This window comes from Neopelma chrysocephalum, unplaced genomic scaffold (assembly GCF_003984885.1).
Source record: "Neopelma chrysocephalum unplaced genomic scaffold, ASM398488v2 Primary Assembly neopelma1_97222, whole genome shotgun sequence".
In the NCBI taxonomy this organism is placed as follows: domain Eukaryota; kingdom Metazoa; phylum Chordata; class Aves; order Passeriformes; family Pipridae; genus Neopelma; species Neopelma chrysocephalum.
The window spans coordinates 4052677-4070255 of NW_020925863.1; the positions used below are offsets into that span (position 1 = coordinate 4052677).

Consider the following 17579-nt stretch of genomic DNA (forward strand, 5'->3'; position numbering starts at 1 on the left):
CCCCGCCGGGCCGACCGCGCTCCCGGCCGCCGCTGAGCCGCCCCCGCCCGCGGTGGATGCCGGCGGGGAGCGGGCGGAGCGCGCCGGGGAGCGGGGCTGCCGCGGCCGCCGGAGCCCACGTACATGCGAGTGCCCTCTCCGCTCACCAGCATGCTTTACTTCCAGATGGTGATCATGGCAGGGACCGTGATGCTGGCTTATTACTTCGAATACACGGACACCTTCGCCGTCAACGTGCAAGGCTTTTTCTGCTACGAGGGCGCGTACCGAAAGCCCTACCCGGGCCCGGAGGACCGCAGCGCCGTGCCGCCGGTGCTGCTCTACTCGCTGACCGCAGGCGTGCCCGTGCTGGTGGTAAGCAGGGGCCGCCCGCGCTCCCACTCTGGCGACTTGTTGGGCTGGACCGGGCCGGAGCGGGCCGCGGGCCGGCCGGAGCGGCGCCGTCGGCAGGGTGTGCCCGGCGGGCGGGGACCCTCGGCGCTCCCGGGGCTGCGGTCCCGCGGGCCCCGGCGGGCAGCGCCCCCAGCCCCTGCCCCACCGCTGCCCACCCGCGCCCCTGAAGTTTATTTTTAGCTCCGGTTTATGTAACTGCCAGTGCTTCTATTACCAGCCCCGTGCGACTCCTTTTGGTAAAAATAATCTGTTATTTTTCGAAACGCGTGTCGGTTGCAGGTATGTGGGCAACCTGAGGGAAACTCGCTTATCAGCAACCGCTTACTGATGTGTCATCCGGTACTAATAAGAAAAACCCTCTGTCAGTTTTGGTTTTTGAAAGTAACTGATATGTGCAAGGAACAGGGAGCAGTTCTACTTGATTTAGTTGTCTCCATATGTCACAGTTACTGATGTGTGTGCATACGAAACCTGTGTGTCTCTAATTGAACGTGATCTTCTATCAATCAGTTCTAAACAGGTGTGTCTAAAAAGAGATTTATTTCATTGATTTTCCTTTGTATTTACTTTTTTTTGGAAAACAGCTAAAAGGGAAAATCAGTGATATGTTTTCCATTCAAGCTGTTGTGGGTATCGTTGTGTCGTCAGATAAGGAGGGCATTAGCATCATTTAGTGATCTCTGACCATACTGTAGAGCAAAGAGTGAGAGAGGAATATTTAACCACTGGAGGTGGATCATATGTAGATTCACCAGGTGTATGTATAGTTACACGTAAAGTCCTTGTAAAGAGTTTATTTTAATCAACTATAAGCATTAGAATAATAAAAAAATACAATAAGAAGAGGCCTTTTAAGATAGTAATTATTTGTTTCACAGATTATATTTTCAGGAAAATATGAAAAACCTAGGAAGATAAAAAGCTTCATCAGAGTGATGCTATGGTAATCCCAGACACAATTTCTGCATTGTAGCACCATGAGGTCTCAGATAGTATCCAACATAAAACCTTTTAGAGGATCAGCCTTAGTATTTGAGACTTTTTTCAGTTTTTTTGTTTGGTTGGGGTTTTTTTGCTAGGGATTGAACCTGATCATTTGGCAAAACAGGTCATGTAGTCTTTTGGTTTTGTTGTTCTTTTGATTTTACTGTCAAGTACTTTACCATTTTATTTTCCTGTTTGTTTGCTCTTTTGAACCCCCAAATGCTGTTGAGATTTGAAAGGGAGGAGATTTTTTATTGGTTGTTGTTGGTGTTTTCCTGTTGTTGGCCTGTGATGTTTGTTTTGCTTTTAATTCTATTTCCTTTGTTTGGCTCAGGAAGTTATAAAGATTATGTCAGATTTACGTTGAGCATCAGTTTTTCCTGATGTATGTCAGAAAAATGGATTGATAGTTTCCATTCATTTCCTGGGTGCTAGATGATTAGATGAGAAATCACCATGACATTTTGGGTTGGCAGTCTTGTAATTAGCCTTGCTAAAAAGCTAATAATAGCATTTAATGATACTTAACTGTGCTTCCTCTCCCAGTCACTAGTCTTTTGGGCAAATGACATGCTTTGGGATGTTGGGGCGTGGAAAACCACATTCTAGGTGCCTGTGTTGCACTTTTAAAAAAAATATTTTTATTTAATTATATTACATGGCGAATTCAGCTCCTGGGAATCTCATGACTTCAACAGCATTAAGTCTAGTAATTAATTTTCTTAAATGAAGGTAACATTTTTCAGTCTTTGGACAGAATTCTGTTCTGATTTGCCTTGGGCAACCCTCCTTGACTTTAGTGTTTACACGGGATGACACTTTCTCAGTTGTGCAGAATATGCACATTGTCTTTGCTTGTTCTTTTCATTGAAAGAAGTGGTGAAGGTAGTATTTCTTCACCAAAGAAACTTGTATGTTTTCAGCTGTGGTTGAAGTTCCTTCCCAAGATTTCAGAGATTAATTAGATTGCCTTCTATTTAATTTGTTTCTTGTCTATGACAGTTTGTACATACATGTTCTATAATTTTTTTCTGTAAATGAAATATAAAAATGAATTATTTAACAAAGCTATATTTCTGTCTATAAAAATGTAGACCAGTGAAGAAAATGGATTTCTACAAATGCAATTGTACTATTCTTTTTCAAAATCATTATTGTCCTCAAATATAGCATACTAAATATCGTGATTTATGAGCTTTTAAAAAAATCATTTTTGCTGTTTCTGGAGTTTTGAGATAGAGCAACAAAGTCATTACCTTGGTGTTTGCAGCAGCCGAGTTTTTTTGAGGCATGGGACTTGTGAATTGGAGCCATAGAGTGCTTCAAGGTAAGCCGGGTTCTCTTAATGTGACTCAATTAATGGCTTCATTGAATTGAGTTTTAATGAAGTTGCTCAAAAATCAGATGAGTTTTCCCAATGACTTTCCTCTTTCCACATGCCTGCTATTAGAAAAGTGGAAAAGTAAAGCACCAGTAGCTGGATCTGTCTTGATAAGCAGCTCATCAACAGTGGGTCTCCTGGAGCTGTGAGGCTGTCACATGGCTGCTCATCCAAAACTCCAGTGCTACATCGGAGATGCTGTAGCAGATCTCAGTGTCAAGCCATGAGGTTGAGCTGAGTGTCTGGTCACAGGGCAGCAACATGCATATGCTGAGCTGTGAATATCAAGCTGTGTCATTTGACAAGGATGTATTGTGAGCACTGCGCTAATCATGGGAACTTTCAGGTTTGTCTTCAAAGTGCTACTTCCTGCTAGTGCATTTGTGCAGCCTTAGTACAGCATTGCTGCCATGCTTTCATTCCTGAGTCCATCTGCTTCCCCGTTCCCATCTGCCCCCATGCTATCCAAGGACAGATGCAGCTGGCTGTCAAAGCACAGGTGCTTAGGAGTCTGATCTGGGAAAATGTAGTCCCAAGGCAGAAGCAGACTGCTAGTTCTACTGCAACGCTTGGCTTGCAAGTGCTCTAGCATAGGAAGGGGAAACTGCCTGAAGGAAGGAAGGTTTCTTACTCTGCACTTGGTACTTACTGGATGTGTATATCTACAGCCTTTGGTCAAGTAATTACAGTGTATTTACCAAGTGTTTGGGCAGCCCTGATTTGGTCCAGCAGTTGGACTAGCTTTTATGTAGGTTTCATGAAATAAAGCAGGATACATTAGAATGTTGGTTTTGTGTGGGTTATCTTTAAAGGGTGTATGCACTGTTTCTTATCTCTTAAATCTGTAGTTTTTGAGTTCTTCCACTGGAGAATTTTGAGGGCCCAAAAGATTGGTTTAGTTTGGTTTCTTTTTAAAAAAAAGTCTGAAAACAACTGCAGTTTAACATAAAATATATGGTCCAGTCTGATGTAAGACTTTTATTTGTTGAAGGTCTCCTACGTCATACTTCTAGGCACAAGCAAAGTAATGCCTTGAGTAGATGTGTTTTCATAAGGAGCACTAGGCACACTATCAGTAAAATGTGGATGAGGTGGAAATTGCAATCAGAAGAATGGAAAAGCCCTAAATTTGAGATTCTATGAGGGAAGGATGAGACTTGGGCAGAGGCAGTGCCCCTGTGGGCTCCCCTCCTCCCATTCTCCTATTTGTCTTTGTTACTTAGGGTTGAAACAGTGCTGCTGGCTCTGTGCTCCCGTGCTTTTACTGTCCATAGCACTAATATCCTGAAATCTCTTGTATACTGAGGAATTCACAATGTAAGGTTTGTTTTTTTCTTTTTTCTTTTTTTTTTCCCCTAATTTTTATCTTTAAGTCAAATGTGGAGGTGACAAGAAATAGACTCTTGAGTCTATTCAAATATGTAATAAGCATAAAACTGCTAGTTGAGAGCTCAGTGCTATTTAAGCCAATTCCCAAAGTGCCAGTTCTTGCTCAGTGGGCTGGTTGCTTTTTTAAACTTATGGCAGATGTAGCTTGGGAAATGCACGTCACTCTAATCCTTTAGCTTCCAGTAGAATTGATTTGTAGAATGGTGAGGCTAGTGTCTGATGTTTTCAGAATCTATAGAGTGATCAGTTCTGCATTACTTTTTTCTGTTAGATCTGCATAATTTTGACCTCTTTGAAATACTAATAACCGCACTCAAGGACTCTTGTTGATTCTGCATGCTAATGTGGATTACTTAAAATATCAAAGCTGTTGAAGCAATAGATGGTATAAAACTCAATGTATTGGACCTAAGATGTATGCTGACTGTCATATAAAAGCCAGGAGGAGATAATGACACATTTTCATTAAGATATGTAAACAGTTCTGTTTTGCAAATGTTGTTTGTTTTTTATTTCGAAGTAACAAATGGATGACTACAGTACTTATTCATAAAATATGCATTTCTATTTGTCTCAGTGAATTCCTACCATATTCATATTTTTCTCTGTAAACCAATTAAGAGTAATTTGTTTTAGGATAATCCTTTTAATGTTATCACTGAAAAACTATGTGCCATTTAGACATGAAGTATTGTGTTCTCTTTTTTTTTTAGTAGACTGGAGGAATCTTTAGATTTACATCGTTTCCTTGTTTGGGATGTGCCAAAAATCAGGCATTCTGCCTTCAGCTTAGCTTTAGTTAGTAACTTTTTCCTTTCTTTTGAGGAAGAAATTTTGAATCCTGGCAAAAAAAGACTGTAAAGTGAGAGATGCAATATCACTGGTTCTGTATCAAATTTATTGTACCCTGATGCTTAAGAAAAACAAGGTCATTCTGTGAAAACTGAAAAAGAGAAGCTGCTTTTTGAAGGATCAGCACAGACTTCATAAGTCTCCTTTCTTCTTCAATGCCTTTGCTGATCTTTTAATACTTCCACGTCTACATAGCTCAAGAGTAGTTGAAGAAAATACAGAGCCCTGAAGGAGATGCACCACTAGATGATGTGATTGGGCATCTCTCCCTTCTCAGTCTTTCTTTCTGAACCTACTAGTCCCTATTTTCCTTCTGATATCTGTGATTCCGTGTGCTGTGACATGAGGGACTAATCAGATTTTTTCAGGCTGAGTTCTGAAAATGCCCTTGACAGAGAAGCTTTTAGTTAACCTGTAGTTCACTGAAACTATTCTACTAGTATATAACTTAGTGCTGTACATGAAAGTGGGTTCTAGATTGTGATCCACTTCAGGGGCATCAAAATACTGTTACCTGTTTGTTATAACTCAAGGAAAAGCACAATCTAGAATTAAAGTTCTGAAAAAAGAAATATTTCTGAAAATGTTCTCTGTGAATTTGCTGTGCCAGGAATCTGTAAATTTACCTCATGCCTGAGATGTTTCTTTAGTCCTTACCTTAGTGACAAAAAACCCAGTATCTTCACAAATGTTTCTTCAAGCTATTTTAGGCTGATTATTTTTCTACTTCATGGTTGATACCAAGTCGCTTTTACTTCTATGGACACTTTGATAGTTTGGAAAGAAACGAAAGCACAGGGGCATCCCACTTTTGTGAGACTCCTGTCTGGAGTACAGCATCCAGCTCTCAGTTCTCCAACATAGGAATAACATGGACCTGCTGGAGTGATTCCAGAGGAGGGTCACAAAGAAGATCAGAGGGCTGGAATGCCTCTGCTATGAAGACAGGCTGAGAGAGCTGGGGTTGTTCAGGCTGGAGAAGAGAAGACCCTGGGGAGACCTTGTAGCCCCTTCCAGTACATAAAGAGAGCCGAGAAGAGCTGAAGAGGGATTTTTTTACAAGGGCATGTGGTAATAGAATAGGGGAAGAATGGCTTTAAATGAAAGGGGGTAGATTTAGATTAGACATTAGGAAGAAATTCTTTTCTATGAGGGTGGTGAGACAGTGGAACAGGTTACCCAGAGACTCTGTGAATGCCCCATCACTGGAATTGTGCAAGGCCAGGTTGGATGGGGCTTTGAGCAACCTAGTTGCGAGGGTAGGAACTAGATGATCTTTAATGGTCCCTTCCAACCAAGGCCATTCTATGGTTCCGTGAATCGAATAGACTTTTCTCCTGATCTGCTACTTGAAGGAGAAGTTGCCTCTGTGCATCCTGAAGGAAACTAAAAGTATTTTGTCATTTCTGCCAGAAACAAATCAAGGAAGCTTGATAAATAATGCAAGGATGAGCAGTTGCCAACAGCTCTGTGTTACAGGGCAAAAAATCCCAAGTGTATGTAGCAAGGTAGTCAAGTTTTCATTTTTACAACTTCTAGAGCAAGTTGGAGGAATCACCCAGCAAGGTGTGCAGTCTATCCTAACGTTCTTTTCTGGAAACAGTGAATTTTTTTGTGCTAGGTAGCTGCAGTATTTGAACATCTCCTGGTGCTTTTGATATGATAATGCTGATACAACAGAAGATTACAATTTTACACCCAGAGTCATATGAATTTGGTAGACTAAGCAGCCTCTGAAGTCAAATGGAAATTTGATTTCATTTGTTTTGTGTGAGACACTCTCTTTAGCTTCTTGATATATAACCTATTTCAATAATACTGCAATTATTATCTTTGATTAGCTAAAGCTTTTTAGCTTTGTGTGCCTTTTTCACAAATGATACATTTGTCAGCTGTTAAAACTTTACATGAGTAAGGAATTGCCAGAATAATTTGATTACTCTGTGATCAGGTTTTCTTGTAGGACCCATCTGGTCTGTGTCATCATACTTCTGTTTCAACCTGTATGTACAGCTGCAACTACTTTCCTTGATAGTTTTCTTCTTCTGTTCTCAGGTGGTTGTGGGGAAGATACATAAAACTAGCAGCTTTTTCTTTTTTTTTTAATTTGCAAATGCTGGGGACTTGAGAAAAACGCTTTTTTGAAAGGGGGAATTGCCCTTTTCCGGAATGGGGGAACACAGGAGATGTTTAAAACAAAGGGATAATTTATGTCATGCTCTTCCTTTGTGAATGGATAATTGCTTTGCAACTTTACTTAAGAATAAAAGAATAAATCGCACTATTAAGGTCTGCAGTAACTTTGTGTACCAGATGTCAGTATTGGCCTGTTGGGACACGTAGTAAGACAAATACATGATTTGATAATCTGATGCTGGTTTTATCTCAGCATAAAACCACTAATCCAACAGAGCTGTAACCAGGAGAAACAATTAAAAACTCAGAACCATTGTGGATTTTCTTGGGAATTTTCTTTATCTGTCCATCTTCTTGTGGTGTGAGCAGTGCCTGCAGAAGTTTGTTTGTACTTCCAATTGAATGTATTTCTGCTGTGCTTAGTATGCATGCGATTTACAAACACTAACAAGATCGAGGCCATATGCTTCATCCTTTGATGGGCTCCCTGGAAGTAAAGTGGCAAGCAGATGTGAAAAAGGCAGACAGGGTTCTGTTTACAACAGCTGAATGCCTGTTTGTCCTACAAAGGATGCACTTATGTTTAAGTGAGAATTTTATAATCCAACTAATCCTGTCCGATGAAGGAATTTGTATGCGTTGTTTGTAATCTAAAATAGTAGGCTTGAAGTAATAATCAGTTTTTCAGCTGAACAGTTCTTGCTCATTGTGCATCCTGCAAGATTGAGATGGGTGTCCATGTGATACATAATAAATGACAGCCAAAGTAGAATTGTAAGTAGCTTTATCTGTTGGTTTTTTTTCAGCCTTAAAAGCAGTGTAATGTTTAAAAAGCTTTATGTGCTCTTGCAGCATCTCATAGAAGGGCGTGACGGCCCAGCTTTCATCGTGAATGGTTTTTATTTAGAGGAGTTGTGGTAACCTCGTAGATTGAAAATAAGAAGTCCAGCTAAAGTGGATATGCCATATCTCTGGCACTCAAAAAGCATGTACATGTGACATGCTGTTTTAATAAGAATTATCTGTTGAAAACATAGTCTTTTGTATTCACATGTAGTACTGTGGACAAGGTGTTCAAAGAATGACTAGGAAGGCAAAAGTTCTGACACTTGCTACATCTGATGGGCAATCTGGCTTTACTAAGATAACTTCTGTTTAGCTGTGGGTCAGAATATAATAATTTTCAATGTAAAGCACTAAGAAATAAGCAATAGAAAAATTATTGTATATATTAAGACTTTTTAAAATCCACTATTAATGTAACAAATTTTTCAGCTTCAAAATTGATTCTTAACTCTGGCTGCCATTTCCTGGGGTATGAGGCACCATAAAAACCCTTCTGGTTATACTGGATGAAAACGCAGTAGGTTGTAGATTCCACTTCTGCTTATCATTCTGGACAACATACAGTTACCTGTAATTTTGTGTGTATTGTATAATTGTATCATAGTTATCTTCTGTCTAAATTATTATACTTTGTATATTAAATGAAAATTTAATTAAACCTATATACTTGTTGATGTACAGCCAATTATAAATGCAGTATAGCTATGTTTTAAGAGCTTTTTTCTTTACAAATAGTATTTTTCCTTTTCTGCTGGTATTACTTCTTGCTTCTCAGCCATGTAGGGTTAAAGAGAATGTATGAAGGCATTCAGAGTTTTTAGTTTTCTAAATAATAATTAAGAGAAAAAGCAGCTATGAAGAGCATTTCAGCTCAACAATATCCTGCTATTCTGATTTTATTTTTTCTTTCTCTACGTAGCATTTTGAAACACCTGTTGTTTTAGGTTAGTAGGGTCATGCTGTCTCTGAAAGGGATCAGAGTCATACATTTTATTTTTTTAATCAGTCAAATTCTGAACAGTATTATGAGGATTTCTTTGATCAATGTATAGTTTACCTCATTATAAATCAAGTATTAAATATTAGAATCAGTAAGTGGAACTCAGCTTCCCAGTCTAGTTATTTCGGGTAGTAATAAGGATTTCTGTGACCTGTCTGTAGCAATTTAGGGCTCAGACATGACTGAATTAATTCTGCTTACAGATTTCTTAGTCACGGGTCAGCTGAGCTGCAGTAACCAATGATGTGCAACTTGCAGCCTGTGGGGAGCATGAGGTGAAATATTTGAGCTTGACCTGCTTTAATGAAGAGTTAGACCAATATATGTTACTTTTTTGTATTTTGCACAGTGGGTGCACAGCCTATCCGTGATGGAGCTCTGCTGGCAAGTGGGGAGCTCATACGGTCAAACAGCTCCTGCTGATGTGTGACCTCCCCAGGTGCAAGTCTGTGCATAAATTCATCTCTATGCAGACCAATGTATGGACGTGCCTGAGCTTCAGCACATACTTAATAGTACTTTGATCATACTTACATAGATTGAGCTTGATGTCCAGAGCCTTTTCACTGTCCAGTTTCTGCCTCTCCTGTTCCTGTGAGGAGCGTCCTTGGACCTCTTGGGGTGTATCAGGGCTTTGCCATGAGACCAGGCTTGAGGCTGCTGCCATCGTGCATTCAAACTGCACAGACATAAGTCTGAGCATCCAAGAGGCCCGAAGGAGGAAAAGGGAGCTTATGCTGCATTATACTGTAGTCCACAAGCACACTCAGTGCGATGGTGTGAGGACAGTCTGCCTTTGGGATGGTCCCCTTTGCCAAGTGCTCACGCTTGACTGAAGTCAGCACTTCAGTCAGTCACGGGGACTCTTTCCAGAGCATTTAGCAAAGGCAGATGAGGTTTGTAGGCAGACTGACCTTGGGGCATGTGAGTGTTTTGGGGACGTCTGCAGCTGGCAGAATGAATGTACAGAGCTGGGTTGTGAGCTCTGTCAGGCTTTGCCTTGATAAGGGATCTGACCACTCAAGCAGGAGGGACATCTAGCCTTTACTGCCTAGCTGTTGAGTGGTAGTTGTGAAATTAGGCTTCTGTGTAAAGCATTAGAAGATTTGTGCATGAAAAGAATTATACAGGAGCTAGATACATACTCATTGTTAATTAATTATCTTGGTATTGATGGAGTTTAATTGCATGCTTCCGTGCTACTTGAAATTGCAAGGCTGTCCTGAGGTGGAATACTATATGTGAATGAGTGTGGTGCTACTAGGATCTTTTTATGGAACCACATTTATTTTCATAGTTAATATTGCAGTTTTACTTGGTATTTCTTTTGTTTATGAATTGACTGTGATTGTTGTGTGATTAGAAGTAGAAGGAAATCATAAAGCAGAGACTATTTCTTTAAAAAAATACACTTATTTACATATGCAAGTGTGCCCACATGCTGCCAGAAAAATAGTCATATTTACCTGGTTGACTTGTATCCATAGTTTAGTTTATGTGTACCTTTAACTTTGAATGCCAATGGCAAAAAAACTAATGGCTGAAAGAATTAGTTCATTACGTCAGAATGCTTAAATTATTATCATATCACCAAATGTGTGCAAGCACCTTTCAAGGCAGCATACTTTGAATTTCTTTTCTAGGAATTTAGGTTGCTCGAATAATGAGAGATTGCATCCAACATTAATTTAAAAATACATGCTCATACATTTGCATAACAAATATGTATTTTATCTAGTACCCCTTTATTGTTTTCACAATAGAGAAGACCAAAAGCCAGCTCTTATAAAGTCTGCCTTGAAGTCAGTGTCAAAGCTTCACAAGATGGAAAATTTTCAAATAGACATTCATCCTTAAAATACTTCTCTCGCCACTTGAACTTTTTTCCAAGATATTTGATAAAGCAGCAACATGTTTACTAATATTTTACAGATCTATGCAAAGGAGGTGATCCTTGTTAAGGTAAAGCATTTTGCACTACTTTATGAGTGGAAGGAGATACAGTGACATACTGAAGAAGAGTAGCAGGGCTTACTTTGGCCAGTAGACTTTGCAATTAGTTTTCAGAATACGAGTGCATGCCTTAAAGAGCTGTTTTTATGCTCTGCTGTCTTCACAGCAAAGTATACAATCTCCTCTCTGTCTTGCAGGCATTTCCTGTACTAGGAAATTTTTGCTAAAATTTCCCACTCTTGCTGCTCCTGTTTCAGCTCATTGGCTGCTGTGCTAATGAGGGCACTTGGGACTTCCTCTTAATTCAAGCACTGCATTGTGTAAACTCCTAAACAGGGTCAGACAACATAGTGTTGCCAGCTGCACATCTGCAGCCATCTGGATTTGTAGCAGGAGCACTAAAATAGACATTGTGTAGCAGAGTTGAAAGAGTGACAAAAGTGGTGCAAATCATATTTGCAGAAAACCATGAAGAAAATGCCCCGTATTTGGTCTGCAGGACATACAGTATCATTATTGAAAAGGTCTTTCTACATATATATGTATCAAATAAAGACAGATGGGATATGCTACTGCTATGCAATGTTGTGTGAAAAAGCTAGCTGGCTAACAATGCACTCCCACTGCATTGTTAAGAGCAGTGGTAAGTAATTATTAAAGCCTCTGGTGCTCATAAACTCTGCCCCCACTTCGATGACTTCATTAAGATTCTGTTTCTAATAAACATCACTTCAAAATCTTAATTTATTATAATAACATTCTTAAGGAGAAGTAATTGCACACTGAAATTACAGCTTTCAGGTCTGAGGAAGGAGATGCAGGGGAATGGTCACACATTGTTTCATATCTGGGCTTACTAGTTGTTTGAGGTAAGTCTAGAAGAGGGCCTTCTGATCTCTTTTTCTTTGGATCCTTTCTCACTGACCAGCATCTCTAATAACTGTTATGGGAATAACTTTGTGGGTCTGCCTGAAGTCAGTGAAACTTCAGAAGTTAATTTTTGTAGAGTAGTTCTCTTTGACTGTTACTCAAGTGTCAGTATAAGTTGCAGTCAGTACTTTTCTTTGAAAGCTTTTATTTGGTCACTTGTTTCCTGGCTTTCAGAGGCACGAGAAGAGTGGATTTATACTGGCAGGGTTTGTTACTGAGTAGTTTTACTATTGGTTTTATGCTGTATGCACATATTGCGCACAAGTAACCCTGAGGAGGGACAGCTCAGAGTAAGTAATAGTTTTAGATCAAATGCTTCTGTGCATTGGCTTTTAAAATGTTTTAAACCCACTTTTAATGACACCTGGGTCCTTTGCAATAATGCTTACAGTGTGAAGACATAAAGTATTATATAAGAAGAACGATTTTAAGGTAATACATTCAGGAGTGGGCATTACATTTTTGGACTTTTTTTTTCTCATTTATCTGACCTGTTCAACCTTCTTCCCAAATATTTGGTATTACTCCCCTGTAAAATTGGCTTGTCTTCCTAGTTTTGTGTTATTATTTTCTTGGGATAGCATTCATAGCTAAGATCCATTTCTTGACTTTGGATTAAGTATTGCTCTTGATCTAGAGTGCCGTAGGTTTTCACAACGAATCCAGCTCCTGTTGAAATTTGTGGGATTATTACCTTTGATTTCAACTGGAAGAAGTTAATGACCTTAATGTATTTGATGTGTTGGCAATTATACTGTAGCCTAAAATAACTGTAAAGGAAGAGATACTTATACAGAGGCCATTATAGTAGGAATGGAGCTAGGTATGTGATTTCAAAGAAAGCTATTTTATTGTGAAAATAATTTTTAATAAAAAATATAGTTATTTTACTGAGCTGTCTACTTAAATTTATCACTAGGAATCAAATAGTAATTGATAATAACAAGCATAAGTAAAAAAACAATTACGTGTGTGTGTTTTGCAGATACACAAATTTTGCCACAAAAATCCAGAAAAAAATTTTTGTGGAATCTTACAGGTATTAATCTTATGTACAGCCTGTTTTTCTCATAGCTTTTTTAAAACACAGAGTGCTTATACTGTTATAGTATTTGGTCCTTCAGTTTCAGTTTTTTTGATGACAATGGCAATTCAGTGAAAGTGGCTCTCCTTGAACTGATCTCAGGAATAATGTATCTGCAAAATGTGGCTGGCCTTGAGTAGAAGTGAGATAGAAGTAAGACAGTGTGAAAAGGAGGAAATTCAGATATTCTCCTTCCTCTGAGCCTCTGAGAACAGTTGGCTACAGTCATATACTGACTGTAAAACCACTACTTTGTGACTAGAATCTTTAAGAGATGCCTTTTATGTGATCAGTTTTTATTCAAACAGGGATGAAAGACCGTTTATGTTGAATTTTGCAATTGAATGTTCATCCTGGGTAGAAAAGTGCAGTTGCGTAGATCACCTAAGGTTTAAAATACAGCATAACATCGCTGTTGGAAATGATCATTGGAATGGGTGGTATAAGCATTGGTATAGTGTTTGTCAGGGAATAACGTTTTCAATATGCACAGACAGATTAAGAAACCAATCTCCCTCAACAGAGAGAACAAATTACTCTCTGGCATTTTCTTGGGCAGTCAAGAAACAAAGGAGTTTACCAAGACCAGGTCGTAAGGAACCAACCACAGTCTTTCTGAGATGTGTCACTTGAAGTCCAGTAGAAGGCTTCCGTGATACAGCTGAGTGCATGGCTGAACATCTATGAAATTCATCTTCTAATAGGGAAGATAAATCACAGGGCTTTGAACATTTTGTTTTTCCTTCACAAGTGTCATAGTATTTTAAAAGTTGAAGTGCTTGAAAAAAGAGAAATTTAATGTAAAATCCTTCTTCAAACTCCCTAATGAAATAATTATATTTAACAACCACCTTCTTAAAGTATCAGTCAGAGATCAGAAGACTGAAATTAGTTGATCGCTGGTCATATTACAACTCTTCTTCCTAACGAGGTGTATTTGTAAAGTGTGGAGCTTGGAAACTCTGGATAATGTCATCCTTGCTTTTTGTAAAAAGAAAATGAGAACAACTTAAAAACTGTATGAATTTCCTGCTGTAAGAATCTTATGTGGAGTATTGGAGCCTAAAGTAACTTTACAGTTTGACATGTGAATCGATTCTTTTAGAACAGTTTTGAATTAATTTTTCTCTCTTCCCCTCACTATTTACTAGGAGTTTTTTTACATGTAGAGATTTTCTCTAGATTAACATTTTTTTTCTAGCTTTTGGATGTTATATTTTAAAATTAGAAAAACTCGGTGCATGTGCAAGAGTTCTCATGAATGCCTTTTATCTACTACCTCTTGCAATGTGTTCACCAAGAATAGTTGTCTCAGTATCATGAAACTGTGCCAGTAGTTTAGAGAGTTCTAGAGCCAGTTGCCAGACACTTACTTGGCCCTCAGGCTGCCACACTGGCATTACTGAGCTTGTTTTCCCAGTGTCCTGGCCATTTCTAATTGCTGGGAGAATTGCAGAGCAGCTGGATGTTCTTCATCTCATAGTGATACTAAAGGTTTAGGAGACTTGAGCAGGAGTTGTAATGCCAAGGATAGTGGATAAAGAGGGCTGAATGCCGTTAGAACTAGAGTGAATTTCTCATTGAGGCAGAGCCTGGCAGGGCTGGTGCACCCTGTGGGGCTGCTACTCATCCCTCTGCTTCTGTCACGGAGCATCAAGTGCTGCGACAGGGTCTGCTCTCATGTGCCAAGACTTGTGTTCTGGCCTTTCTCTTAGTTACACTCAGAAGAGAGGGGTCCTGGTAACTCTTTCTCAAAATGACCCTTTCACATAACCAGACTTTGCTCTGGCATTGTGTGATTCCAGCCCTGGTGCTGCTCTGCAGAGACTTTGCCTGTTGGGCACTGCAGACATTCTCCAGAGGAGATGCCATTTGCACACATGATCAGTTGCTCAGTTAAGAAAAAAAAGAAGAAGGGGGGGCAAAGCTCTTAGAGACTGTGTGCTTAAAAACATTTCATTTTCTTCTCTCATATGGTTAAGTAATGAATGAAGATAATTCAGTGAAGTATTGTTGTCCATGTCTCTGTGTGCTTATGGGGTTCACTTCTGGCTTCCTGCTTATAAATGCTTGGTTATTATGTGCCTCTTGCTTCCAAATAGTCATAAAGTCTTCAGGAAGTGAGCAGCCTTTACCATTGTTACATACTGACTATCTCTACAATGTATTAAAAATACTTCCTGTCTGAAGTAACGTTATTGTTTAGTAGCGTATGAAATCACAGAATATGCTGAGTTGGAAGGGACCCACAAGGACCATTGAGTCCAACCCTTAGCCCTGCACAGGACCATCCCCAAGAACCACACCTGTGCCTGAGGGCATTGTCCAATTGCTTCTTGAACTCTGTCAGGCTTGGTGCTGTGACCACTTCCCTGGGGGGCCTGTTCAGTGCCCAACTACCCTCTGGGGGAAGAACCTTTGTCTAATATCCAACCTAAACCTCCCCTGACACAACTTCAGGCCATTCCCTCGGGTCCTGTCACTGGTCACCATAGACTATACACTAGACCATATATAGCCTACGGATAATATTTCACTATTAGATATGGTGGGGTTTTTTTGGTAAATGGCTATGACCAAATATATACCAGGAACTCTATTTAAATTTTGATATTTTTCTAAAAAAAAAACAAAAAAACTACATATTTTTAAAACAAAATTTACTGGATAAAAAAGGCCTAGTATTTTTTTTCAATGTCTGTCTCTAGAAAAAGCAATTTTCTGTTCAGATCTTTTCTCTAGACCTTCAGAAGCTGCTATGCAATGTGGTCCTATATCCCCATGCTGAATGCACAGGGGATACTTTGTATTTAACCAATAGCAGACAGATTTATCTAGGATTTGTTTTTTCATTTTCTGCAAAACTACTGGTCATTTTTCACTATAGAAAATGTACTTCTTTGAAAATTAACCAGGGCCTTGGCTGTCAGTTTAAGCAAGCAAGAAGCAAAGAACAAGAAAAACACAAAGAAAATGGCCTCAAGGGAAAGCTCTACATAATGAACTTGAAATTGCTACTGCTGGAAATACTGTTGTTGCTTTTCCTGCCAGGGCTGTCACCTCACTCAACGTTTTTAGCTTAAAGTGGAGAGTAGAGCAGCATCACTAAAGGCCAAAGTTTATGCTGCTAGATTTTCCAAACTCCGAGACCACTCTGCTCTTTGGTATGTTCATGGCATCTTTGAAAAGGAAATTGGCCGGAAATACCCCATGGTCTCAAAAGTTAAGAGGACAAGGTAAAGGGCAGGAATAACAAAGCATATGGAAGCCATGTTTTTAGAAGAGATCTACACCACACTTATGAGTGGGAACTCATAAGTGAAATGAATGGGGAGGCAATGCAACTTAATTGACAGCAATTTCCCTAGAGATACATAAATCATCCCCAAGATTTTTAGCTCCAGTTCCCAGCTTCCCTTCTTGTCTGATAAGGAAGTATGAGGAAGCGCATTCTAAGGAGAAAAACAGAGCTGTGGACTGCCTGAGATGCTCATTCCCCAAAGGGATAATCCCTTGCTGTGTTATTTCTTGAAGATGGTGTCACAGAAGCCTTGAGTAGGGTTCAAGTCATGCCTAAATAAGAGAAATACAATGAATGAAAAGAAGTCAGAATTACAATGCACAGTATTGTAAACTGTTCTTCTTAACTTGAAAAGTTTAGCACATGGATGAATATTCAGTGGTCTTTTTTAATGTAATAACTGCTTTTCAGCGTTACTCATCTATCTGAGTGGTTGCTGTAGCTACAGCATAACCCTAAGAATTGGCAGAGAGGGAATCGTGTATTCCACAATGTTCCCTAGCCTGTGTGAAATATTTCATGAACATTTGTATATCCTAAAGTAGGTGTTAGCTAGAATAGTCTATGACTGCATATATGGAAATTTATTTCCTAATCCCAAATAGAGATTATCAACCTTAAATTTCAGGATTTATCTTGTTTAAATGCACTAATGCATCCTCAGATATCTTGTCATCCAAATGAATGTTTAATTCTCACTTGAGTCCTGGGGTTTTATAGGCAGTTACGTGATATACATGAGAAGGTAAGCCATAAAATAAACCTCATTAGTATTTCAGCAGTGCAGATTTAAGGTCATTTATTTATATAGGTGCTGGGTGTTGTAAACCATAGGTGACAGTGGGGGAAGTTTGTTTATGGAGTCAGTTTACTGGAAAATCAACAATGTCAGAGCTGCTCTAGCTCTAATATTTGGAATGAGTCAGGTTTGACATTTTAAGTTGAAAAACAGCTCAGAGTTTAGAACCAAGTTAAGAATATACTGGATGGATCACTTTGGGAAGGCCAAATTAGATTTCTAATTGACATACAGTGCTAAAACTAGGAACAGCTTGCCTGTATTCAGAAAAATGACTAATACAGAAAAAACCCTGGACTTATTTGGGAGGAAGGAATCAGTGTAGAGAATGTGTGCTAAAGGCTGTAAGAATCCTATGTAGAAAACAGGGAAAGGGAACTGGTATTAAGTGGTTGGCAGTAAATATATTGCTAGTTTAAAACCACAATGAAAATCAATCAGCTAATAAATTAATCAGGGGTTAAGAGGTGAAACTTCTCCTATAACTTAAATTTTACTGGGTTAATATTTTTTTACATGCTTCCCTAGTAA

The 17579-nt window shown here is 39.2% G+C and overlaps 1 protein-coding gene across 5 annotated transcripts in view; it reads left to right on the forward strand.

Moving 5' to 3' along the window:
- The window catches only part of PLPPR5 (phospholipid phosphatase related 5), a 153112-nt gene that overhangs the window by 70314 nt on the left and 65219 nt on the right, over positions 1–17579 (forward strand). For 3 of the 5 annotated variants that reach the window (XR_003532313.1, XR_003532314.1, XM_027671830.1), the window contains exon 4: positions 166–354. Coding sequence is in view for 3 of the 5 variants with exons in the window: in XM_027671830.1 (XP_027527631.1) it covers positions 166–354 (189 nt within the window). In the remaining 2 variants the exon portion in view is untranslated. Of the gene's footprint in view, positions 1–59; positions 355–17579 lie in introns of those variants that run through there. The other 2 variants (XM_027671829.1, XM_027671832.1) reach the window with 2 other exon arrangements.